At 50.0% G+C, this 26,865-nt stretch overlaps 1 protein-coding gene across 6 annotated transcripts in view; it reads right to left on the bottom strand.

Moving 5' to 3' along the window:
- Window positions 1–24,209, bottom strand: part of AIFM3 (AIF family member 3) — a 53,435-nt gene extending 29,226 nt beyond the window's left edge. For 3 of the 6 annotated variants that reach the window (XM_002188325.6, XM_012578172.5, XM_030286044.4), the window contains exons 1-3: window positions 24,062–24,209; window positions 13,906–14,037; window positions 6,838–7,051 (exon numbers count right to left, since the gene is read on the bottom strand). In XM_002188325.6, coding sequence (XP_002188361.1) covers window positions 6,838–7,051; window positions 13,906–13,936 — 245 coding nt within the window. In that variant the 5' untranslated portion in view covers window positions 13,937–14,037; window positions 24,062–24,209. Of the gene's footprint in view, window positions 1–6,837; window positions 7,052–13,905; window positions 14,043–22,588; window positions 23,175–24,061 lie in introns of those variants that run through there. The other 3 variants (XM_072936332.1, XM_072936333.1, XM_072936334.1) reach the window with 3 other exon arrangements.
- Between the last annotated feature and the right edge of the window lie 2,656 nt (window positions 24,210–26,865).

The following is a 26,865-nucleotide window of genomic DNA, read 5'->3' as shown; positions in this document are numbered from 1 at the left end:
TGATGATGCCACTAGCACTGAAAAGCAACATTTTAGAAAATCCTTTCCACCACCCTTGGGTTGTCTAAGAGGTGCTCCATAGCCTTCTGTCCCAGCAGAGATAAATTGAGCAATACATACCTCTGCACCACCCACATGCAGGTGAATTTGTCCACAGCATCTCCCAGAGATGTAGAGATGTTGTGCCTCCTCCATGGTGCCCAGAAACTCTGGTTCTGCCTGCTGCAGACTGGCTGGGCACAGGCTCTGCACTGCAGCTTCAAGGCGTGCCTGTATTTGCCAGAGTTCCGATGCCCTGCAGGCTGTGTTGGTAGCCTCGTTACACCGGTCAGCGGCCCTATCTACAGGAGCACGAGTCTTGCAACCATCTGCCATTCCCAGGAGGCTGCTCATTGATCCTCTCTGCAGGCTGGAGACTGGGGGCAGAAGGGTCCAGCACTGAGGCCTCCACTCCTCCACCTGCCCAGACCTTAGGCAGAGACATTTCCGCAGCTGTGCAGAGCAGTGCCCAAGTGTTGCTGAGTGACACTGATGTTGCTCTGCACTGAGCAGATGTTTACTTTTCTGCCCTCTCAGTGTGCCTTCACCAGCTCCATCAGACCTTCCTCTCAGCACATCCTGTCTCTTCTCACCTCTCAGATGCTCCCTTTCCTGACACACTCTGTGCAATCCATGGTCTGCCCGACGCACTGAGCCTCTTTCCAATGTAACTATCAGCATCTGCTTCCCAGAGCAGTCTTAGAGCTAACCATGGAAGAAAGTAAGAGATGATGAGACAGCTCTTGTTTTGTACAGACAGGGATCTGGACAGGGAACACAGAGCTGCTGCTCCCTGGAGACTTCCCCTCTTCCAGCCAGAAAGCCTATCCCTACACAGCTTGATGTTTCTCTGGAAATCCTCATTGCTACCACTGCATGAAGAGGACCTTCTCCACAGCTATCCCAGCACATTGCCTTTGGGGTGCCAAACACATCACCATGGCCATAGCAAACCCCACTTGCTCAAGGAAATCATTGGCCATGTGTGATTCCGAAATGCTATTCATGCACGCCAGGTTCCAGGATCTCAGAAGAATAGGGCAGACTTTGTGTGCTCATTCCTTCTCAGATAACATCCCAACTCAATCCCATTATTTTCCCCCAGGCTACACAGACACTTGCCCCACTCTGCTTTAAAGCCATGGAGATCAGAACAGGGCTCAGGCTACCAACACCTCTGTTCCACCATCAAACCCACCTCAAACCAGACTTCGCGCAAGTACTTCGTCTGCATCAACTCTCAAATGATAAATGCTCAATTTCCTAATTTCCTTGCCACCTTGGGTGAAAATCAGCAGAACTCACCACACCTGCCCTTTGCCCCATTAATTTGGCCACCTGGCTCCTCAGAGATGCAGCCCTGCTCCCTCCCCGAGTAGGACACAGCACTTGGAGCTCTTCCCTCTGCACAAGGGGAACGGAGCAGTACAAGTCCTGCTGCATTCCTCAGCTGATAAAACCTGTTCAATGGCACCCATAGCTCCCTGGGAAGATACGGTAAGTTAAAGAATATACAGCTTACCCAAGGAGCTGTGTGAACTGAGAGAGTCAAAAACAAGACCTGGTGTCTTCAAACCAGCACACAGCCACCTGCAAGGCCCCCATCCTGCACTCACTCCAGAGTAATCCAGAGAGTGATTTACACTGCAGTGCTCCCTGCTGAGCTGTTTACTCAGCTGGGAGCTTGTCCTGTTGTCCCACCCCACTCCCCACTCAGGAAGCACAGCTAAATCTCAGCTCTGGCCTGCAAAAGACCTTTGCTTGAGAGCTGTGAGAGCACTGGGGGGTTGTTTTCTGTCCCTTCAGTTATCCTGCCAGGAGGCTGGATGGGTACAGTAACACCAGTTTATTCTCCAGTATCTTTCTGCACCTCAGTACTGCTGATGAGGCTGTGCTGGTAGTAGAAAGACATAAAGTTTGGGCAGAAAGCACGCTCCGTGCTCGCAGACCCCACTAAAGCAAGGCAGTGCTGCCTGAAGCCTCATGCCTGTGCCCTGTGCTGATGCCGTGCCCATGCACACCCCTGCCCAGCACACTCCTTGGGAGAATCATCCCAGCAAATCACTCTGGGTACCACTACAAGGGGACTCCTTGGCTTGGCCTTTTGCTTACATGAGCTATGGGACCATCTCTTGGTCCCACAGCACTTCTATCTTGACCTGCACTCAGCCTACTACAAAACACCTATTCTCAACCTAAAATGTCTAGTGTTGGCGTGTCTACTGTCACACTGGTAGCATATTGCAGCACCTGATGCACATGGCACCGGCTGCCAGACCAATGACAGTTCCTAGCCCTGGCTTTAGCTGAGGGGCTAAAGCTCCCTGCTATGGCCACCTGCAGCCAAGTATGTTCTCACACGCTGCAGCCAGCTCTTCCTTACCTTCCCTGCAGCCAGAAGTGCTCTCCAAATCTTTTTGTCTATCATACTCCCTGCTCCCCGGTCAATCTAGATATTCACAGAATCACAGGTGGTTTGTGAGGGAAAGGACCTTAACGACCCTCTCATTCTACCCCCTGCCATGGGCAGGGACACTTTCCATAGACCAGGCAAGGCTGCATCTTGACCCTGGAACAGAACCCTCCCTGTGCAACCAGTATTTCCCAAGATAGTCTCCCCCTTTTTCTTCACTCCTCCATCAAGGCAATTCAACTTCCTTCCTGTGCTCTGCCCTGCTCCTCTCCAGCCCTGCTGGCACTGCTCAACTGCACAAGTGGCAGTAGGTCACCCACACCTTCACATGTCAAATCTCCTTGAAGGATACATTGCATTTCTCTGTCTCTCTGCATCACCCACCAAAGGCACCCACATCCTTGAGCAAAAACAATCCCACAGATGGGTTTGTCTTTGCTTGAGGTAGAATGGAGCCAAACTTACTTCCTTAACACATTCTTCACAAGCACCACGGGGACTTTATGCCCTTCTACAGTACATAGAGATTTTAACTGGGCAGGGCCAGCTCAATTGGTGGACCCTCTGGTGTTAACTAACAATGTGGCCTTCACTAAATGTAGATCCCAGTGTTTGAAGGTCCCACTACCCATTCATTATAATGTAGTTTTTAACAGCGATTGCACCATTCCACTTTCCCAGGGACTGGTGCATGACAGGGAATATGGCTCAACACATTGTGTTTGTAAGGTATATCATCTTGGCCAGTGTTAATAAGTCCAGTTCCTCCAAAGTTTTAACAGAGTCCAGGTGTTTATAAGGATATTTTTGAAATTAGTCCCATTGTCTGACTCAGTTCTTTCAGTCCTGCTGTGTTCTCATAGGATTTGTTTCTCAAGGGTCAAAATGGTGTTCCAGGCAGTGGTGTAAAGAATGGGGTATGTCTCCAGCCACCCAGTCATGTCTTCTACCATTGTCAGCACAAAATGCTTGCCTTGGTAGTGAGTTTGCAGCAGTGTGATGCAATCAATCTGCCAGGCCTCCCCATACTTATATTGACCACCACCCCCCAACCACAGGAGCTTTACCCACTTGGCCTTCTTGATCACAGCGCACATTTCACAATCATGGATTACTCAGGATATAGCGTCCATAGTTAAGTCCACCCCTTAATCATGAGACCATGTTGCATCTCTTCCTTGATGGCCTGAGGTATTATGGGGCCACTAAGCCAGAAATAATTTACCTTTATTATGCTATCCCAGACCTACCTGAAACACTTTATTCTTGGCAGCTCAGTCCACCTGTCCATTGCTGCAACACTTCTCAGTGCCTGACTCTTATGGACATGTGCATCCACATGAGGGACTTTGACAGCCAACTCCTCTGCCCAGGCACTGATGTCTCACCACAGTTCAGCAGCCCAGATGGGTTTCTCTCTGTGCTGCTAGTTGGTCTTTTCCCCTCGTTCCAGCCAGCCCCACAGAGCATTTGCTACTATCCCCAAGCCATTGTAGAGGTAGTGTTAGCCATTTCTCTCACTCAGCAATATCTAAAGCCAGCTGAAAAGCTTTCAACTCTGCAACCTGATTTGATCCACCTTGTCCCTCAATTCGTTCTGCTACTTGCCATGTAGGGCCTCATACAGCAACTTTCCATGTTCAATGCATCCCTGCAATAAGGCAGGACCTCTCAGTGAAAAGAGCACATTGCTCTTCATTTTCAGGCAGCTGATAACATGGGTGGGGCCTCCTCAGCACATGTCACCTTCTCCTCCTCCCCTTCTCATGACAGTCTGAAATTGTCACCTTAGGGCCACTTTGTGATGATTTCCAAGATCCCAGGGCTACTGGGGTTTCCTATCCAAGCCCGCTGTGTGATCACACCAGTCCTCTTAGTCCGGGTAACATCACTGGCATGATGTATGGCAGAGACTTTACCTGTGAACACCCAGCCCAGCACTGATAGTTGGGGTGCCAGAAGAAGCTGTGCTTCAGTGCTAATCACTTCTGAAGCAGATCAAACTTCTTAACAAACTGCAAGTATCTCTTTTTTGTTTGGGGTATAACAGGCCTCAGATCCTCTGCATACCTGACTCCAGAACCCCAGGGATTGTCCTCAAGTCTCCCCAGGTACCTTCTGCCAGGGGCTCCAGAAGGACCATTCTTCCAGGCTATGGTGTAGAGTACAGTTTTGTCACCCTGTTCTATTATTACTAGCCCAAGGACTACTGAATCAACAATCTCCTGTTTAATTTGTTTCAAGACTTCTTGTTCTTCAAGATCTCCCTCTAAATAATTCTTGTCCTGCGTCACATGATAGAGAGGGCTGAGAATCTGACTGTACTCTGGAATATGCATCCTCCAGAAACCCATAGCTCCTGGGAAATCCTATGTCCTTTTTGTTGGCTGGTGGGGACAAAGCTGGTGTTTTTTTGGCTACATCCACTGGAATCTGACATCTTTGAGAGAATACCTTTCCCTCACACTTAACAGGAGACACCTCCAGAGGTGAGAGTTTCTGTCTTCTTCCCCATTCCCTTGTATCTTGGCTTGAAAGACAGGTCTGCTAAGGAGGGCAGGAGCCTCCATTGAAATGGAATATATGACCCCCTTCCCTCCAAATTATTAAGGGTCTTTCAGGCAAAGATACGGGCAAAGGAGCAGCAGTTCTTTACTAGCATGGATACGAATGCAAGCGAACAACACCTCTGGCATGAACAACAAACAGACGCAAAGACCCAGGGAAGGGCTGGGAAGGGGAGGCTGCTCCCAGGGCCCTGGCAGGACTCTGGGGAGAGCAAGCTGAACGCCTGAACGAGCACAAACAGCCCCAGGGGGTAGACAAGATGTATGGAACGCCGCAGCTGCAGCTGGAATCAGGGGCATCCTGGCAGGGCAGGGGCTGCGAGGCTGCAGAGCAGCAAAACGCAGAGCGGTGGCAAAGAATGGTGAGGGTGGGGCAGCCCGGCTCTTGAGCAGATGGTGAAAGCCCTTTTTTTTAGTGAGGTAGGTGTTAATAAGGTCCCAATTCAGTACCTGCTATCCCAAGCAAAAGGCTAACCCCACAGTAGAAGAAGCAGGACTGGGTTGGGCTCCAGTGGTAGCAGCGAATTCCCTCCCACAGGCAGCATCTCCAACCTCTCCAAGCAGAGTGTACAAAAGAGAGAATGATTTACATGCCAAAATGCTCACCCAAAGCTCAGAGCTCACCACCCCACTCCCTGTGCCTTGAAATCAGCATTACCCCACCATCCTGTGCACCACACTCAGTCCCCCACAGTTACTCAACCAGAAGAAACCACTTATTCCCACAAGAGACTCTCTTCCCCTGCCCCAGCAATGAAATGAGGTTGTATAGAATAACCTCTAGGTCCTGCCTATGCACCTCCTGGCTACTGCAAAAATTAACCTTGTCCTGTTTGGAACCAGGACACAAGCCAAGCAACCTCAAATGCTCCACATCATGAGAAGACTTAATCCAACAGAGTCCAGTGCATCCCTTTGTAGAATAGTATAATACATAAATTCCCATTGCAATGAAAGAAAACCCCATTTATTCCTGGATAAATTTACCTAAGAAAATTAATTTACGGCCCATGAAATTTATGTGACTTAAGTTTAGCACAAAGTAGCCCATAGTACATGGATTGTTCTTGGATACTATCACAGGCAATACTTCAATTTAAAGCAAACAGCTGCCAGACTACTGCTGTGACCCACACACCTTACACTGCTCCCTCAGTGGAACAAAAGCTATTCCAAACTATTTTCTTTTACAGATGGAGCCTTCTGAGATGTCAATGGAACCTGAGATATCAATGGAACTCCCAGAAAAGAGGCACCTGTAAAGCACAGTGACTGGGACAGGCACTATTAAGACTTCAGAATATTAAACCAGGGCACTGAGTGTGCCCAGCTGAAGTGTGTTCTCATTTGTAAAAGACCTGAAAATCTGCAAGAGCAAATTGATGAGCTCAGCTGAAAGAGCCAGACACTGCAGACAGGATGGAGCACATGACCTGCCCCATCAGCTCTACCCATGTGCTTCTCCTGCTGTTTTGTAAAATCACTGAGGCTATTTTATTAATTATTTTAATTATTAAAATTATTAAATTTATTAAAAAATATCTAGGCCGGTTAGCACAAGTTGAGCAGAGCCTTCTGAGAAATTCTGCTACAGAGCATCACCTCTTTCAGAGACAAGTCCCAGTGCAGATCCTGTAGGGAACAGAAGACCTTCTGGTAAAAACAGCTGTCACTTGCCCCTGATGTAATTTTTTAAGATAAAAAAAAAGCTTACTAAGTTAAATTATCATCTACAACAACTATAAAGAACAAGACAGGGCATTCAGATTAGGTTAGAAAGCTTCTTGAGTTTTATCTGCAAAAACTTTGGCCACTTACTGTCCATTCTCCAAGTCCTTTACGTGGCACACAGATGCTTCTACCACATCCTTTGGGTTGTGATAGGGGTTGCTGGCAATTGGATGTTCCTCAAGGTGGTAGTGCCGGGCAGTCCCATTGACTTTGTAGATCAGAGGGCTGGCTTTCCCATTGGGTGACATCTCCTCCTTGCTTCTCTCCTTCTCAGGTATCACAACTTCAATTTTCACTTCAACTGGAGGAATAACCCAAAACCTTTGTTAAAACGAAGCCAGAGTTTTTGCTGCTGTTCACTGTTCTATCACTCCTTCCTTCCCTGAACTTGGAAACAGACATCAAAACAGATATTTTTTGTTGACTTGACTTGGAAGATAAAACATTTAACATCAAGCTTGGCTTGATTACTGAGCCCATTATTCCTCCATGCTTTCTGCATCGGGCACTTTGCTTTCATAAAGTACATATTCTTGAAAGCAGATATGCTTATTATTGAAAGCAAAATAACCTCTCAGTTACAGTTCTTGTCCTGTTTAGTGGAAAACAGATTCAGGCAGCTCCATATGAGGCATGCCAAGGTCTCTGGGGCTCAGACAGACTTCAAAAACCCCTTTAGTTGTTTGTAGGTAATGTTAACTGAAAGAGAAAGCCAACATGCATGATGCATAAGGCTGCTTCATTAGATGGAGACCAATTAATAAGGAACTAGAAATATCCAAAATTACTTCCACATGAGGTTTTGAGTGTGAAGTGACTCCTCAACAGTAGGTGAGAGAAGCAAGGATGGTCCACTCTTCTCATGGGTGCACCAGTGAACAGGTCTGACAATAAATCATCCCTGTCCCGACGAAGAGAAGACCCAGGGGCACATGGGAGCAGGGACGGTGGGGGACAAAGGCACTCTCCGCGGCCACCCAGGTGAGGACATGCAGAAGTTACTGTGAGGGTGGTGAGGCCCTGGCAGAGGTTTGTTCAGAGAACCTGTGGCTGCCCCTGGATCCCTGGAAGTGTCCAGGGCCAGGTTAGACGGGGCTTGGAACAACCTGGGATAGTGGAAGGTGTCCCTGCCTAGAGCAGGAGGTGGAACTGGTTGAGTTTTAAGACCTCCTGTAGTCCAAATCATTCTGTCATTCTGTGTTAATATGAGCTCCCTGCCACAGCCCCACCCAGCTACACCCCCATGCTCCACTCCATGCCTGGGCTGGGCAAGCTGGTCACAGCAGCATCAGAAGTCACTGATGAGCTCTCACACCACAAAGTGGAAAATATAACTTTATCTCCCAGGGACTTCATCAAGCTAAAGCCATTAATATAATAATAAATGTCAGGGAGTTGTACAGCAAGCCAGGGGAAAGTGCCAGAGACTGGTGAAGAGACTGAAGTAGATGGGAAGTCATTGAGCTTTCCCCATCTTAAAAATGTCATGAACAGGAAAATTTGTGTAGAAGATAAAAGCTGAAGTTACCAAACTAAACAGGTAAGGAAAGGCAGAGGAAGGGTAAAAACAAGCTCTTCAGCAAGGCTTGTGAATGACAGAGATGCTGGGTTTTCCCAGCCTCATCTGTTGTCCCAAACCTTTTATTGCAAGAATATTGAGAGAACAATAGAAGAATAAGTCAGGGAGAAGGTAATTCATTTTGGAAGGGAGAAAAGCAAGTGGCCATGGCCCTTCACGCCCTGGAGGCAGGCAGCTGTCTCGGGAGTCCTGCACTTTTCTGTTGTTTGCGCCTGCTCAGCAAAGCAAGGGATGCATATCTTTTTGCCAAAGTGCCAAATCCCTGTGCTCACCTGGGCAGGATTCACCGGGGTAGTGACAGACAGATCCAGGAAGTGATTTTCTGTGTATGAACTCTGAACCAACGGAAAACATCACCTTTTCCTGTGCTCTTGCAACTGCAGGTGTTAATGCAAATGAATAGGTCCAGCACCATAAATTAAAACCCCACATTGCTATGAGAAAATCTGTTCCTGGAGCTCTAGAGAAGCAGCCTGCCTTCACCTAGTGAAGAGACTGCTCTCCATAAGCACCTCTTTTTTTAGGGCATTGGGAGAAGCAGACATGGATTTTCCAGGACAGAGTTTGGAAATATAATGAATACCCATTTACCCAGTGAAATACTCTTGGCCCAAGAAGCAGGAGGCTGATGTCATATGATTTCGCAGTCAATCTGCAGAAAATGTGTCGGTGCATCCTTGCAGCCAGACTGTGGAGCCAGACCATGTCACAGGATGAGACAAAGGTTGGGCAAGGCTGGTGGCTCTGAGCCCTAATGGTGAGGGGTACATGGATATCAGTGAATTCATTCTGCAAGGAACAACTCCCGTCTCTCACTCAGCTGATGCCCCAGGACTTTGTTTTCCAGAGCACATTTGGGTCAGGTGAGCATATGGAGTGCCCACTGATTCACAGGCAAATGAACCTGCAGGGATGAAGATGGAAATGTAGCTCTGAGCTTTTCCCTTCTTCCCCAGTTAGAAAAACATATGCAGGAAGCAGCAGGTCTCTGGCACTCAGCCATCCCCACCTGGCACCCAGAGGAATGTCCAGAGGAAAAGAAAAAGAGTTGTATAATCTTCTCTCCCCTGTTTCAGGCCCCACACTTCAACACTTGCCTCTCTGGGGGGCATATCCCACTTGCCTCTCAGCAACCATTTTTACACCCCATCTCCTCCTCTTTCTCATGCCTCTCAGCCCCTCACGGGGTGTCCCTCTGGCCTGAAACCTGCATTCCCAAGGGATGATCCCTCCAGGAATCCAGGGCTAAGCATCACCTGAGCTGATCCAGCAAAGTGGTTCAGTTGCCATCAGGGAAAATGACATTTAAATGAAATATTTATAAACCAAAGTTTAATTTAATATCAAGTCTGACTGGTACAATGGGGTTGGGGCCTGTGTGTTCCAGCTTTTTGACAGTCATATCCTATAACTGCTAGAAGAGGGCATGGACCTTAAAGCAAACTGTCTGGAAAGTTTTAGGCATGTGACTACAAATCTAGACAGTAGGCAACTCCTCAGGAATATAGGTAGAAACATGAAAATAAATATGGATATTGATACATGGGTACAGGCATAAAGGTATAGACATAGATGATATAGATAAAAATAAAAGTAGAGATGTATATATGTCTAGGTATAACTATAGATGACAGAAGGATAATGAGGTGTGCATGCTTGCCCTGTGCCACCAACATCACTTATACACATACATATGTGTGTGTAGGTGTTTGTATAAATTCATGCACATTTTTAAGATATCCCTATAGATACACAATTACATAGGTGAAGAACCAGAAGGCCAGGGCTGGAAATATTTTATAAGAATATAGAAAAAAGCAGAGAAACTAGCTGAGCATTAGCAAGTGCTCATATCACATATCTACATATACCTCAGCACTGCAAGCTCTCACTCTTATACTTGAAAATCCTGAGTCAGCTCCTCAAAGTCACAGAATCATTTAAAATACAAGCACTTGACCAGATTGTAAATTTTGACCCCATTTTTCTTTGCCCAGGTTTTCAGCTTTTAGATTGAGCACTGCTGACATCCTTCACATACAATCAGGAGCCATGATCCAGTACCATTTATCACCATTGGCTCAGGTGCTGGTTTTCTCTTGTGGCCACAATGTTCTTGTGCTTTGCCTTGATGTCATTCACCCAAGCAGTCAATCCTTAATATCTCATTACATCTCCTGTTAATTTATTCCTTCTCCATCACTATTCACAGCCTGGTGGGACTAGTCAAAGTCTCTGCTTGCTCTTGGAGAGGTACTTTGGATGTGAGACTGGAACTGTTGACATCAATCCCAAAGCAGGGTGCTGGCAGATGGCCAGGCTGCAGTGCAGGGTCACAGGCGTTATTTTTTTTAAATTAAGGCAATTATATGCCCCAATACTTCTTGATCACGGGACTGGGTTCCTATTATGGCTCAGAGCCCTTCTGTAGGCTAAATTTAAATTATAGATATCAGGCCATTGAAAGGTTGTACCTCCAGGTACCCAATACTTAAAACACTACAAACCAGGAAAATACCGAGCTAATATGGGAAGAGAGAATTGGCATGAGCCAAGACCTGACTTGAGCCAAGGGGAGTCTGAATAAGATGAAGATGCCTAGCTACAGAGGATGGAGGAGCTGCGCTGGCAAGGGGAGAGCAGTGCGTCTGCCTTCCCCAGCCTAAAACCCTGCAATGCCTCAAGGTGTACCACTTCAGTCTGCAGGCACACGGCGGAGCAGCACTGAGGGCAGGGAACAATCTGCTGCTGGCTGTATGGTGCCAGCAGCTTTGGAAGCAGTGGAAACCAGAAATGCATCAAGAGATGATGCTGGAGAGACCAGCAGGCACAGCCAGAAATCTCAGTTTACCCCAGTAGGGTTTATTTTCCCAAAGCAGCACAGAGTAAATCCACCACCATGGGACACATTTAGGGCTCACTGTGCCCTTCCAGAGCTGCACTCTCCAGGCATCCCCTGGGCTCTCCCACTGCAAGCCCCCATGACAGTGACTTCAGGTGGTCTCAAAGAGACTCCAAACCATTTCTGTGGACCACTTCTCCCCTCCTTCCAAGGCCAGGCTGGACAGGGCTTGGAGCAACATGGTCTTGTGGCAGGTGTCCCTGCCCACAGCAGGGGGTTGAAACTACTTGGTCTCTACAGACCTACCAGCCCAAACCATTCCACAATTCTATCATTCTGTTAAAAATGACAGAGCCAATGACAAAACCACCATGTCCAATATGTCTGGCTCTGCTCTCCCTCTCCAGATGCTCTGTCAGCAAATGGTACAGACTAAAACTGAGAGGTATCAAGCAAGGCTGGGGACAAGCTCAGAGGCAAGCTCAGTTCACACGGCCAATGGCACCCCCTCCAGCACCCTCCAGCAGTGTGCAGGGAGCACATTCCTTGCTAAATGCATCCTCCATGCAAGGGTGAAGCCCACCTCAAGACACCCCATGTGAAGGGAAGAAACTTCCCTGCCATCAAATACTGATCCCAGCAGAAGAAGAAGAATCAAAATGTATAGGTTTTGAAGCCACTCTCCCAATATCTAGGGCAGAGACAGAGCTGCCACAGCTCACACAGAGCTGACATAGGATGATTCCTGACACCAATTATCTTGATCTGGCTGGGCTGTGGGAGCAGGTGCTGGGATACCATGGATACCAGCTGGGCAGCTCATCCCCAATGCATCACACACTTGAGACAAATCCGAGGAGAGAATTATGCAGAGATTGACAACTGGGCCTTCAGAAGAGGATCTGGCATCATGGGACTGCAACATTGGAGATAACATCAGGTTACTTCACTGTTTGAACATAAGCTCTTACTACACACTGAAATACCCGGACAGGGATGGGTGCTGCAGCAGCAGCCAGACCTCACGGCTGGCCAGCAGTACAGTCAGCACAGCTATTTAGGGACTCCACTCCCCAGAGCTCTTGTATCACTCATCTGCCTATCAAAAGGTGTTATGTGCACAGTGGCAAGGTTATCTCGAGGGTGCTCAGGGTGACTGAGGGTCTCTCTTGTAATGAAGGAGGTGGAGCATATAAAGATCTCATGTACACCTTGAAAAGGTGCCTGAATAAATTCTGTTCACTTCAGACTGCATCTGAAATACTCCCTTCATGTGGAAACTGCACTGATGGAGCAAATAGCTCTATTCTATCCCTGCTTCTTATTCAGACAAGGAATAGTAAAGTCCAGTACTCAGCTCTAATACTGTACAATTCCCATATGAAACATCAGTGAAACCCTTTGCTAGAACAATCAGTATCCTCAAATGCCTCTGTTTACCTCCTTGCATATGCAGGTTTTATAAGCCTGGGATGAAGCCCCACAGCCAGTGGTGAGCTACCCAGGGGCTGTGGAAGGCTTGTGCAAAGCCTTTGAAGATGCTAATCCAAACCAGAGCTGAGGGATGGAGGTGCATTGCAGGGTGGCATTTTCAGGCATTTGGCCCTGCTATGCAAATACAGCTCTCTCTCTCTTAGCTGCAAAAATCTGCAGCTAAGGAAAGCTGAGCATTGGTATTCCAAGACTGGTCCAAGCTTACACAGTTTTGCTGATAGGATACAAAATTAAGTGGAGCTCATAGCAGAATTTGTCACAAGTTTAGTCAACAAAGGTATTTATTCCTGGATGAGTTTTTACTCCTCCAACATTTTAAGAAAACATATAAACAGGCTTTTCACAGAGAACACTTACAGGTCAGAGTGTCCAGTGCCATACTACCTTCATGGTGATCCATAACATAATTATAGTACAGATTAAGGGCAGAAAGCCACCTTTATTTTCTCATTGTGCCTTGCCTATAGGCAGGGACCTCACTCCATGGATGCACAGTGAGGCACAACTTCTATTGCCCTTCTGACCCATTTAGTCCTTCAACCTGAAATCCCACCTGCCTCAGACAGTGAAGACAAATTGCCAAGAAAAGGTCCCCAAAAGACATCTTTCCACCCACAAAGTCTACACAGGGATGCTGACTGGTTTGATCATCACCATTCTGTGATTCCTCTTGCCTTGGAACACAAACAAGTAATAAGGACAAGGTCACCCTAAGCTCCCTCTGAGATGGCCAAAACAAGATGCAGGATGGGAGCTGGGAGCACTCCTCCGTGGCAGCTTCGGGAACACTGACAGGACCAACCACCACTCCCTGGGGTCCTGTGCCAGGGCCATGCAGTGCTGCCAGGGGTGATGAATATGGGTAATCACGCAGTGCCTGTGCATGCCCAGCCTGCTCAGGATAAGGCTGAGCATTGACACCTCCACATCAGGCCCCTCTCAACCAGCCAGTTTGCCTGAAAAGGTGGCACCACCCCTGCCCCTTGCACAAACACCCAACCTTCCCCAAGCCCCCCTCGCGGTACAGGGTGAGCTCCCCTGCCACCCACCTTCTACCCTCCTGGCACTGCTGCAATCCCCCACAGCTTTCTGCCTGGGAGTGAGAGCACTGAGGAATTGGGGGGGGATTAAGAGCCCCGTAATCCTCCCTGCAGGAGCCGAGCATTAACATTCCCCCAGCCAGCGTCCAGCGCTGACCTACTTGTGCCGCGGGGACAGCGGCGGCGCGGAGGGCGCTCACCTGGCTTGGGCTTGGAGAAGCATCCTCCCATGGTGCCGGCCGGGACGGGCAGCGGGGCCGGGCAGCTCAGCGGGGCTGAGGGCACATCCTCGCATGGTACAGAAGCTGTCCGGCTCCCGCGGCGATCCCCACCTGCGCTGGGTAGAAAAGCTCCGTGAGAGCTGGCACGGCAGGTGCGGCACGGAGGGGAAGCAGACCCAGGATAGCGCTGTCGCCTGTGCCCACCCCGCTGACCTGAGGGACATGGGGACAGCCACCTGCTGGGGTCACCGTGCTGGGAGACACCGCTGAATTCAGTTGTGAAGTTTATAAATTCAGGCATCACAGTTAATTACAAAAAGCCTCATATCATTTATGGCCAGACTTTAATAACTTCCTAAAGCCTTGACTTTGGGAATTAAAGCTCTAAACACACAGGTCACAGCACAAATATAATGACTGAATCATAAATACATTTCAGTTGCAGTTTTTGTGTTATTATTAAGAGATTGAAAAAAAGAGTCTGCTCTATTGCACAGTCCTGCAAGTTTCCCTATGCCAGTTATGCTCATTCCTGTAGAAATGCCATTGGCTTAGGAACAATTAATTATTTAGAGAAAGGGGTTTTGATATGAGACCATTTTGCATCAACCTCGTTTTTTTACACTACTGAGGTTTTGGGTGGTTTTTCCTTTTTAAAGTCAAGTTGTGTTTCTCTTATTAGCTTTGACTTGAGGTGCTTTCAGATTTGGTACAGACTAAGAATTTAGACAAACCTTTCCAATTCCATTCCATGACTGAAAACAGCAGAGAGTCATCCAACACACTGGCAATAAAATAGTATATTTCATTTGTTTTACTCATTCCTGAATTGAACTGATTTACTATGGTTTTGCCATACAGTTTTCAAAAAGCCCTATGATCTGGGCAGGAAGATAAATACAATTTCCAAATTATGTTTTGAGACAGGGAAAGTGGGTTTTCTGTAGCTTATAAAATGCCTCAAGATCTGTACAATGACAAGAAATTAGAGAAGTGCCAGGAGAGAGATACCAAGCACCTTCTCTCCTTAGCTTAAACATCAACTCAAAATATGAGGATGTGCCCCTCTGCTTTCAGCTATATCACTCCAAAACAAAACTTCCAACTCCCCTTCCATGCATAGCATCACCTCTGCTAAGCCCCAGCTGTGTTGCAGAAGCAGCTTCAGAGCCTGTTTTACATTGAATAAGCAATCCAAGCTGTAGAGGAACACAAGCCTGGTGTTTTGCCCATGGTGCAAAGCAAGCATATGCTATTTGTTACTCTGCAAAGAGGGATTATTAAATGCAGAGGGAAGAGATATTCTCCCAAGAGCATCCCAGAAAAGTAGCATGACAATGTTTATACAAGAGTAAATGCAAAAAAAAAAAAAAAAAAACAAAAAAACACAAAACTAAATAAATACAGAGGAAGATTTGCGAGTAGTGGGGGAAAACAGAGTGGGGAAGTCACATGCAGTAGCTGCTGTAGGGCCCTTTGGCAGAACCAGCAGAAAGAAAGGGAAAATGGCTTTGTACCAGGCAAACTGAGTCCTGGGTCACTGATGTATCAGTGATACAGGACAACAATTTAGTGCATATAATAAAATACTGCCACTAGTGCCTCAGGAGCAAACCAAGTCCCCACTAACCCAGATCACTGTGCCAGCAAGAGAGGATCATGCCCCAGGCAAGCAGTGCCCTGGCACCATTGCAGCATTTCCTTGGGATGTTGCACATATGGGGGACCACAGCAGGGACCCCTGGACAGGTGGTGGGTTGGATGGCAGAAGGGTAGCTCCCAAATATGTCTCACCAGAGAATCACTCCAACTTCTCCAATCCTCCCAGAGATGCTGATGTGGGACTGGTTTCTAGCTGGTCTGACTGTTTTTAACAAGGACTTGGGGGGATGTCAGAATTCCTGAATGTAAGAATGTCACTCATTCATCCAAGATGCATTTGTTTTGTTTGGACCTTAAAGATGGCAATCTGCAGCCATTCCCTCAAGCCCACTTCACATCTCCTAATTTCTCCACGGATGGTCCCTCCAGCCCTTCCAAGCACTGAGACATCCTCACCTCCCAAAGTGGGTCAGAGGGAAGTGTTTGCTATCAGAGCAATTGCTTCTCCACTCCTAGAGTTCACCAGGCAAAACCAAAACGGTTCTTGGTAGGATTTCAGTGATGCCATCAAAGGAGAAGCCATCTGGCTGCTTCCAGCCTCAGTCTCAGAAAGCACATGGAGATGCATCAGAGTCACTTGAGTCTCAGGTGCTTGTAGAGAGGCACCACCCTCCCCTGTCAGACCAACTCAGGTGACACAGTAGGGCCATGTCACTGTTAGTGGCATCCAGAGGTATTGGTTCGGAGCTGAATCCTGCAGGATTCATGGCCAAAGCCATAAGCTCTGTTAGGATAAGGTAATAAGCCTATATACAACACAATGTAGCTGAACCCAGGATCACCTGTAAAACCTTGCTAGGTCCTGAAGGGTGACAGCCTGACCTGAACAAGGTGTCCATGCTCAGTGAACCAGTTCATCATCTGTTCCTTGAACAAAACAACACTCTGTAGCACACAGCTGAACAGGAACACCTTCAGCATCTTCTCAGAGAGGGCAAGATGGAGTGGGCTACCAAATTATGAGGGAACTGTTGTGGTGCTGAGGATCATACTAGTCCCATCCCTAAAATCTCTAGTGTGCGTGAGGAACTGGCCCCTACACCAGGCTATCTGCAGAACTCCATCATCCACAGAGAGCACTGCCCAAGCATACAACCAGGGACACCAGCCTGCTCCCCAGCAGGAGAAACTGGGAAAATTATCTAACAGGAGAAACATGGGAAACGGTCTAGTGCTACTGACCATGAGCAGTTCCCCTGCACGGCAGCAAAACATAAAAAATATGGCAACATCAAGCTTCAGTGCAAGTCAGGGATATCAGAGCAGACAGCCCACCTGACTCTGCCCAGTATCCACTGCCCAAACATGGCCAACAGCACCCATCTGTCACAAGCAGGCAGGAGCAAGGCAGAAAGGCAGGGATACTCCAGCCCACACTTCCTTCTGGGCTCAGAGCAGGATCCAGAGCCTGCACCACTTAGCAGTGCAGTGCTGGCAGAGCTATTATTAGCACTGTGCTTCTGCTCTCTGCAGTGCCCCAGGCTCCTGTTTTAATCAAGTGCTCTGCTGTGACTCCTTTCCAAGAGCTAATGTGGCAACTATATAACTATATAGGTGTATTAGTACACCATAAGTATAAAAAATGTTTCTCCCCTGAGCATCAGTTTGTGTTTATTGCCCCAGTATCATTTCCTCACCTGGCACCCAGGTCCCTCCCACCCAGCTGCAGCCTCTGTCAGCATCTGTCCTGCTGCTGTAAGTAATTCTGCATCACCTGCTAGAAATCTGGCACAGATACGAGCACCAGGCCATGCCCTGTGACATGGACATTTCCCAGAGACGTCAGTTTGCCATCGCAGCTTGCTCCAGCTGGAGACCTCTGTGGAGCACTGAGCAGAGACACATTTGTGCCACTGCTGACTGAGTCCCTCAGCCATGATCCACCTGCTGTGTGAGGGGGGCCTGGTGCACATCGACACCAGCTGCCCCTATGCCCTCTCCAGGCTCCTCCAGAACCCCTCACTGAGCTTCTGGCTGCACACTCACCTTTTTGTGGACATCACCCTGACCCTCATTCCCTTGGCCACACCAGCCCTGGGTGCCACCAGAGGAAGAAGAAGCATGAGGGCTGCTTCTCATTCCCTTCTCACTTGCCCAGCACAAGTCTCCTCACCTGGTCCCCTGGACACATAGAGGGGGTTTCTCCACCTCTCAAGGCAGCTCTGTCTCCTCCCCATCCCTCTGTCCCCTCCTCTCAAGCCCTGGACCCAAGTTCCCTCTCCTCAGTAATGTGGGAGCTCTCAGTGTCATCAAGAAGACGACTGATGTGATCTCCTGGCACCAGGGGCTAGCAGGTGTGAGGCCAGAGAAGGCAGGGGCTTGGTGACAACTCACCACATGCTCTCAGAGAAGGGACCCTGCCCTGGGGCTGAAGCATGGAGCTGCCAGCTCCTGAGGATCCTGGATATGGCTACCAGAATAAGAAACATCTCTGTCTTACAATCCCAGATCCTCCAGGCTTTGCACAACCCTCCGCTGCCCTGTCCTCCTCTTGGGACAGACACAAGCTAGCCCTAGGTCTGCTGGGACACAGTTCAGGTTCCCAAAGCTCAGGAATATGCCAATCATTCCAAGAAAACCAGACAACAATACGTGTCCCCATCCTGCCATCACCAGCATCCAACTTTCATTCTCCCAGGGAACTCAGGATCAGGTGCTCAGCCAGCCTTTCTCCTCTCTTGTTTTCCAGGTAGTTGCTTGGACTGCCTTCCTCCCACAGTTGGAAATTCCTGAATGATCTCTGCCATGAGTCCAGCAAACCAGACTCCAAGGACTTTTGTTTTCTCCACACAGGTGACCTCTCTGCTTCCTTTGCAGTGCTCTGCAGCAGGATCTGGAGGAAAGCCGGGGGCAAGGTGGCAGAGCACCTAGAAGACCTTTGAGGAGGTTTCTGAGGAACCACTGGAATTCAGTGAACAAGTGGGACATCTGGGACATGCTCTGTTGTCTCTTCATTGACATCGCCAGTCTGCAGGAGAAGGTCCGTGGAAAGCTGAGGTCCACACAAGTGAGGATGAGGAAGGTCTCTTCTCAGACACACACCAGGATCTCAAAGAATGGGTCAACAAAAGATATCTCCCAAAGACATTCTGTCAGGATGAGGAGGAGAGCTTCCCCAAGGTCAAGGGAGAACTCCTCAGTACTGGAGAACTAATGCAAACCACAAAGGAAGAGGTAGGCAGTGTGAGCCCTGGGGTGGTTGTCTCTCAAAGAAAGTGGGATCAAAGGGCTAATCAAAGAGATATTACACCTCTCAGCAGCTTTTAATGCAGGGAGCATTAACATGGCAGCCCCAAGGCAGTTGTGGTCATTATTATGCTGGTATTTATCCCCCATCAGCATGGCACCTCTTGCTCTGCACCTTCTGCCCATGATCATGGAAGAACATAGGCTGGAAGAGGTCTCTAGTGGCCATCTGACCCAATTCCAGCTGTGAGCACAGTGATATACCAGCCTGGATCAAACCCTAATTCTGCCTTAAGCTTTGAAGAATGGACACAGCACTAGTCATGACAGGACCCACTAACATGTTGGGGTCCTCAAGGGTACAAGACCTTTTTAGATGGGTATCAGTGGGAAAGATTTGATAGTATACAAAGAACAAGAAATTCCATTCCTGGCATCTGGAGACCACCACAGACCTACCCATCCACACATTTGCCAGATGCAGCACTCATTAAAAATGTGAACAGGAGAAGTTGAAAGATTTCACTTCCTCAACACTTTGCAGCACTAATGATCTCCTGGTGAGACTGGAAAAATTAATTTTTACTCCCAAGATACCCCACTTCTGGAGGTAGAGGAAGGAAAGGAATTAGGCAGCTGTGCTGTGCTCTGGAGCAATGACAGCCATAGGGGTCAGCCACAGGGGCTGCTCACATGCTCAGGTAACAGCTCATCACCAGTTTGGGATCAGGAAGGGTCTCCCTTGGAGATTGGCACAAGTGTCAGGAAGCTTTTCCCTTCCGCTACAGCTCTAAACATCGCCCCTTGCTAGGCTCCTCAGGGCTGCTTCTGCCCAGGGATTCCCTGCTGTGTCAGGGCCAGGAGTCCAGCTGTGTGTGTGATCTCTCCACCTCTCTTCCCCATGGCAGCTTTGTTTTTCTAGCTTGCAGTCACTTGTAGCATAGTTCTTCTAAGGCAATGTCCAACAGCTCTGCACTGAACAGGGGCTGCTGGTTTTTAACTGCTCCTGCATACAATAAAATTTTCTTTTTATTGAATCTGGGTTCTGTTGTCTGCAAACATTTGCTTATTTCTGCCCCGAGAACTTTGTCCTTCAGGAGCTTTATCAGTTCCCACAGATAAGTTTTGGACTCAGAACAATGTTACAGCTAATTGAAGAGCTCAGCACTTTCTTATTGAGACATTCTTCATGGATGTCTCTAAAGAATCCAGGTTAAGTCATTTATTTTCTGCTCTGTTTAAGGACTGAGCTCAACATCTGGAAAACTCGGTTGTCTGCTCTGCAGAGTGAAGGGTACCATGTGCCTGTTCCAGCTATTCACATCCAGCTCTGCAAGCTGGTTCCACATCCCCCAAGCAGGAACACAAGAGGAGGAGGCAGATGGAGCCTCAGAGCATCTGGTGTCACCATCCATGCTTGCAGGGAAGAGCTGGCTCTGACTCTGGTCCCTGCTGTGGAAAAAAACAAGCCCTGATCTGAAACCATACCCTGTCCACTACAGTGCCAATTCTCCATACATGCAAAATATTGTCTTTAACACAAGGCCAGCAGGAGCCATGGAGCAGTCCCAGCAGCAGACCTGTTTTGGTCACACCCTACAAGCAAAGTGCAGCACAGATCCCAACACAGCCAGCCCATCCCACAAAGCATAGTCTGTCCCATGGGGCAGCCCAGGCTCTGGTCCCTGGGCACAAAGGACTCTGGTCCACCTGGTCCTGAACATCAGCAGGACCCAGAGCATTCTTTCCCATCCACCTCCTCACCACACACAATGGCATCTAACAGGGACCCCATACCTCAGCCCCACCATCACTCTCTGTGGCTCCATCCCAGCCAGACACACACCCACCCTGAACCACCACACACCCCTGCCACACCACCAGCCCCAATGCACCGGGCTCACAGCCAATGGTGTGCTCTTACAAGGGTTGCCCATTTCTCTCACTTTTCTGGGGATTTGCTCTAGTTTGACGCCCACAGTGTTTAGTCAGAACTAAGCCAACACCCTCACCAGGTTCCTCCATACCTGTGCCAGTATTAGAAAGACTTTAAAGTGGCGACTCCACATCCCTCTGTCCTTGATGAGTACACCCAGACTGTACTTCTCCATCATATCCTGAAGGCTCGCTCTTGTTTCACATTAGTGCCACCACGCACAGTCTCATGCTCACTCCTCCTCCATCTACACTCTCCAGCCACTAGTGATGCTTTCTACCTCCAACTCCCCAGCCAGTTTCAGCTGCTTTGTGGGCAGAGGACATTCATAAAACTATATAAGGTGGATCCCAAGAGTCCTGCAGTTCACCAAGCAGTACACCTGCCTCTGCTCCAGTATCCTCCTGGCCCTAGTGATCCTGCCAGGGACCAGGCTTCAGCCCAGAGGTGCACCAGCACTCTCCCACAGCTCACCTCCTTCCCTCCCAAAATCAGCCAAGTTTCCACAGGTGTAGCAGAGTCCCAGTCCATCTCCACAAAGCCTGTCAGAGCAGGAGCCAGCACAGACCCCACAGTGAACACACCACACTGCTCATGGTGCAGAGTGGTAGTGAAACAGTATTTGGGCTCCAGCTCTTGCCTGAGCACAGCCACACTACCAGTGTCCCACAGCCCACAGGCACCTTCCTGCCATCCTCACCACCGTGCAGAGACCAACTCTCCCAAAAACCACAACTGGCACAAAGTCCCACTGGCACTCTGAGTTGCCTGCAACTCCCCTCTCTGCTCACCCTGGGGTCCATCCTCCACCTGCTGCAACACTCTGGATGCAATAGCCCATTAGCTCAATGAGGAACCCCCTTGTTTCCCAGCAAGGTCTGGCTCAGCAAAATCAAATTGCCCTGTCTCCAGGGCAAGCCAGACTCTGCTGCCAAAAAATGCAGCTCTCTCCACAGGACACGAGACTCTGAACACAGCCCAGGCATGGTTGGAGCACTGGGGAGCCCAAGGCTCTACCCCCACCCCACGGACCATGCTGTGCAGTCTGTGTTATCAACACGACCCACAGCAGCCCTGCTCTGACCCCAGGGAGGGGCACAGGGCTTGCCTGCCAAGAGAAAAGGAGACAGTGGGAAGAGAATCAAGTCACACAGAAGACAGCATGACAGGAGATCATGATTTTAGAGCAGGGAGAGCTTGTATTTTTAAAATAATATGAGGATGAAAACAAATGGTCTCCATTCTGAAGTTACCATTTTTGTCAGGAATCACAGTACAACGGATGAAAGGAGAGTCCCACAACCCCTAGCTGTGGCTCCCAGACCAGCAGATCAGCCTTCCAGAATGGAGTGCCCAAGTAGGCGACCACCCCTGTGTTCATGTCACTGCTTCTTGTCCCTCCACCTCGAAGATGCTGCACGCAGGACATGGTAACACTGTGCAGACATGCAATGCACTGCTGTCCACCCTCTGCCCATGGAGCAGATGAGCCAAAATCAAGGGGGCTGGTACACAGGAACCCCATTTTCTTGTCTCCCTGGCAGCCCAACCTCCTCTTTTCCTCTCTGGCTTTTCACCAGATTCTTCCCCCTTGATAGCCCTCTAGCTAGCTTCCACTTACCTCTGCCCAACCCTCCCATTCCCACTTTCTTGCTATTTCCAACCCATCCCAATCCTGATGCCTGCCTTCTGCTTCAGGGTCCCTCAGCTGCTGACACACAGTAACTCTGACACCCCTAGAGCAGCACTGGACCCCTCCTTCTCCTCCTGTTCTGTCCTCCACCCTGTTTGCCCAGCCCCCTCGGTACAGCCCTCCCTGCCAAAGCTTTACCTCTCCAGCCACTTCCTGGTGGGGTTCAAGATTTGCTTTACACCCACCTGGAGAAAGCAGCGGGTTTGGCTTTGCCGGGTAATTTCCTTTCAAATGGTCCCAAGAAACAGAAGCAAAAGTCACACTGCAAAATGGTGAGAGCAGCTCAGAGCCCCAGCCAGAGGCCACACGGCCCCGTCTGAGCGCGGGCAGGGAGGGATGCGGGCAGGGAGTGACGTGGCCTGGTGCACTTCACCTTGTCACCAGGAGTTTGTGTCAGCGGCAGCACAGAGAGCTGCCAAGCTGCCGTTTAATGTACCCTGCTAGCTCTCGAAGAAGTGCAGCAGGAACGCCGTGTCAGAGCACTATCAGGCAGGATTGTTTTCCTGGCTGCTGCTTCAGCAATTTACCGGCTCCAGGTTAAAGGCTCATTCAGCAGCACTGTCACTGCCACCTCTCCACACACACCTCTGTGAGCTAGACTGGAAATCATTAATCGTGGGATTTGGTTCAGATCATAAAGATCTGCCAATAAAAATCATAAATGTTGGAAATTCTCCCCAGATGAAGAGTGACCCATTAAAAAATCAAATCATTTCACAACACGAGAAACCTTTAATTCTCATTTGCTCCACCACAGGCAGCTAAGCCCCTGCTGTGCAGTCACTGCCAGGTTCCCATTGCACAAAAGCAATCTGCATTCCCCACAGGAGCTGGAGCAGGGCAGAAGGAGTTTATCCTGGCAATGTTTTCCACGACTTACAGCTACAGCATAACACCACAGTCCAGCTCCATTCATCACACTCAGATGTTCCCTCTCAAAGGAAACCATGAAGTTCATTGAACCATAGAATGTCATGAGTTGGAAGAAACACACAAGGATCATGAAATGGCTTGGGTCAAAAGGGACCTTAAAGCTCATCTCTTTCTACAACCCTTGCCATGGGCAGGGACACCTTCCACTATCCCAGGTTGCTCCAAGCCCTGTCAAGCCTGGACACTTCCAGGGATGGTGCAGTCACAGCTTCTCTGAGCAACCTCTGCCTTTGCCTCATCACCCTCACAGTGGAGAATTTCTTCCTAATATTTAATCTTATCCACCTTTCTTCAGCTTAAAGACATTCACCCCTCTGGTGAATGGTCCCCTCTGGCCAGGGGGAAAGAAACTTGGAGAACACGCTGGCGGGAGGACATGACACAGGGACCTAAACCCCGTTCAGGACGAACGCAGCTTTTTTTTCCGCGACCCATTTTTATGCCGCTTTGATTTCCTGGGCATTTGCTGCATCTCAGAATAGATGCGGAGACATGCGGCACTCTCGCCGCCTGCCCCCGGCTCCGACCCCGGCCCCGCCGGCACCTCCGGCTGCAGAGGAGCACCCGGTAATCCCGATACCCCCGGTGCCCCCGCTCCTGGGGGCAGCGGCGGCCCCCACCGACCGCTCCCCCCAGCCGGAGGTGCGGTGCGGTGCCGGACAGCGGCCTTGCACTGAGAGCTTCCCCCGCTTCACATCTTCCCGAGACGGGTCCCCCGCGCTTACCTGGGCAGCGGCGGCGGTGCCCGCGCGGCGGGAGGAGCGCGGCCGGTCCCGGGGCGGGGCGGGGCGCGGGACACGCCCCGGCCGCGGGCGGGCGTGGGAGGTCCCCGCTTGCCCTGCCCGCTCCCTGCACACGCGTGGCTCCGGGCACACCGGGCCGCTTGGGTCTGCTTGGTCCCGCGGGGCCGCCCCTGCCGGGGCTCTTCCTGCCCACCTGAAATACCCTTTCCCTTCCCTTTCCCTTTCCCTTTCCCTTCCCTTCCCTTCCCTTCCCTTCCCTTCCCTTCCCTTCCCTTCCCTTCCCTTCCCTTCCCTTCCCTTCCCTTCCCTTCCCTTCCCTTCCCTTCCCTTCCCTTCCCTTCCCTTCCCTTCCCTTCCCTTCCCTTCCCTTCCCTTCCCTTCCCTTCCCTTCCCTTCCCTTCCCTTCCCTTCCCTTCCCTTCCCTTCCCTTCCCTTCCCTTCCCTTCCCTTCCCTTCCCTTCCCTTCCCTTCCCTTCCCTTCCCTTCCCTTCCCTGATCCCTTGCTTTATATTTTACATTCGTTCTGTATTCACGTCTCTGACCGCCCCCACCCCCCCGAAGACAAAGATCTGCACCGCTCTTCGCTTCCTCCTGCCTGGAACCTTTCATCTCCCCAGAAAACTCCCTTCCCATCATGTCATCTAGCAGTGTCAGTATCTCTCTGTGCCTTTTTCTATCACATGCCCCAAATCTGTTCTTTATTTTCAGTGGATGACTTTTGAGATCACCCTGGGTACGGAGGAAGGTTCCCCCCACCCCCACCCCAGATAGTTTGTCTCGGGTCGCTTCTCTCTTACACCCCAAATATACAACCCCCGAGGCTTTCCAGGCAGATCACTGCTCTTCAATATCCAGCTTGAGTTTCCTGCTCCAAGTGGGATGAGTTCTCACTGATGGTAAAAAAGAAACCATCCAAGGATGAAGCATTCCAGTGTAGAAGCTCCAGGGACCCATGTGCTTCCAGAGCCTTGGGAGATCGACAGTGGTTCCTCGTGGAGCTGACTCAATTCCAAGGCAGGAGAAATTATCCCATGTCCAGTGTCTGTAGGCAGCTGAGGAGCATCCCTGCAGGTGGTGCTGTGCCTCCCTGGGGCATGGTGCAGAGCTCCATGGGATGTGGTGTTGCTGGCAGTGGGGACCCCTAGCAGACCTCCATTACCCTACCTGGCATGCAGGACTTTTGACCTGTAGTGTAAAAAACTGTTTTATGCAAGCAACCAGCAAGGAAGGAGACAGTAAATGAGTTTGCAGGGAATTATCCTGACAGCAAGCTCTATCACAAGCTGTGGGTGGCCATGCTTTAGGATGAAGAAGGGCTGATTTAAATTGGATATTGGAAAGAAATTCTTCCCTGTGAGGGTGGTGGGGCACTGGCACAGGTTGCCCAGAGAAGCCATGGTTGCTCCATATCTGGAAGTGTCCAAGGCCAGGTAGGATAGGGCTTGGAGCAACATGGGATAGTGGAAGGTGTTCCTGCCAGTGGCAGGGGTATGACCAGATGACCTATAAAAATCCCTTCTGACCCAAACCAGTCTGTGATTCTATGCTTAGCTGGCACCACAAGTGGACAACATTTGGAGTTGTTTTCCTGCACCTTATGCATCTGAGGACATCACCCCAGGGATGGGACTGTGAGACACGAGCAGTACTGTGGGGCTGCATTGCCTCAGGAACAGCAAGAGATGCAGCTCTGCCTGCAGTGGGGTGACCAGGCAGGAGCCCAGAGGGATGGATGGCTGGAGGTCCTTCCTTCCCCAGAAACCTCACAGAGCTACTGGGTAGTGCGTGCCTCCATGATTGTTGTTTCTTGGGCTCTTGGCACTCCATCACCCTGACACCACTCCCTCACTGAGCACTGCCCGCACTGCAGTGTGGGTCACTGAAATATCACTAGTAGGTCCTGCCCCACGTGGCCCTGCCCAGCTCCTGAGCTGACCCAGTCACCCCATGGTGCTTGCTGCAGTGCTCAGCCATGCTGCTGCTGATGGCAGTGGGTACTCTGGGGCCCAGCTTGCAGGTCTGCCACAAGTGGGACAGTGGTGCCTTGCTGTGGGGCTGACAGGGCCGTGCCAGCAGTGCCAGGCAGCTGCCCACTGTGCTGCACTCAGCTCTCAACCTTCACTGTAGGTCTCAAGGAGATGACAACCTGCAACCCTTTACCTCCCACCACCCCAGATTTAAAGCCCATCATGCCACTGCAGCAGAGACAAGGGCAGGAGGTGGCCCATGCAGCCTGGGGCAGGTGAAGACTGCCCAGCCCAGGCACAAGCTGGGAGGCCAGGGAGATGCAGGGAACAGGTTATGGACAGACACTGAGGTGACCCCATAACCCAGTGGTGGAGCCTCTGGCATCCCCAGACCTGCTTTTCAGGCTGCTTTGCAGCCTCTGTTTCAATGTTTCCTTGCAAGAAAACTTCTGCCCTTGACTGCACAGCCCTGCCCTGCCTTCCCCTGGAAAGTCCTGGAAGAGGAGTCGGGTAGGGCAGAAGCAGAAAGGGAAGGGAGCAAGGGAGAGAGGTTGTGAAAATGGAGCAGCCCAGGGACAGAGCAGGTGCAGGCAGGGCCTTGGGCAGGAGAAAGAGTGCTCAGCTGGGACATGAAGGCACTTTGACAGAGAATGGGCCCTGATGTCCCCTGGTGCTTTCGGTTTCTTAGGAAGCAAAAGAGCCAGAGCCCTGGATCTTCTGGAATGGCTGGGACAGATGCCATGGCACAGCAGCAGACCATGGCTGACAGCCCTGGCCAGTTCTACATTTTCATCAGGACTTTGCAGAACAGAACGTCCA

Source organism: Taeniopygia guttata, chromosome 15 (assembly GCF_048771995.1).
Source record: "Taeniopygia guttata chromosome 15, bTaeGut7.mat, whole genome shotgun sequence".
Lineage (NCBI taxonomy): Eukaryota > Metazoa > Chordata > Aves > Passeriformes > Estrildidae > Taeniopygia > Taeniopygia guttata.
Note: the sequence above shows the minus strand (reverse complement) of the source record. Positions and strands in the feature narration are given on the sequence as shown.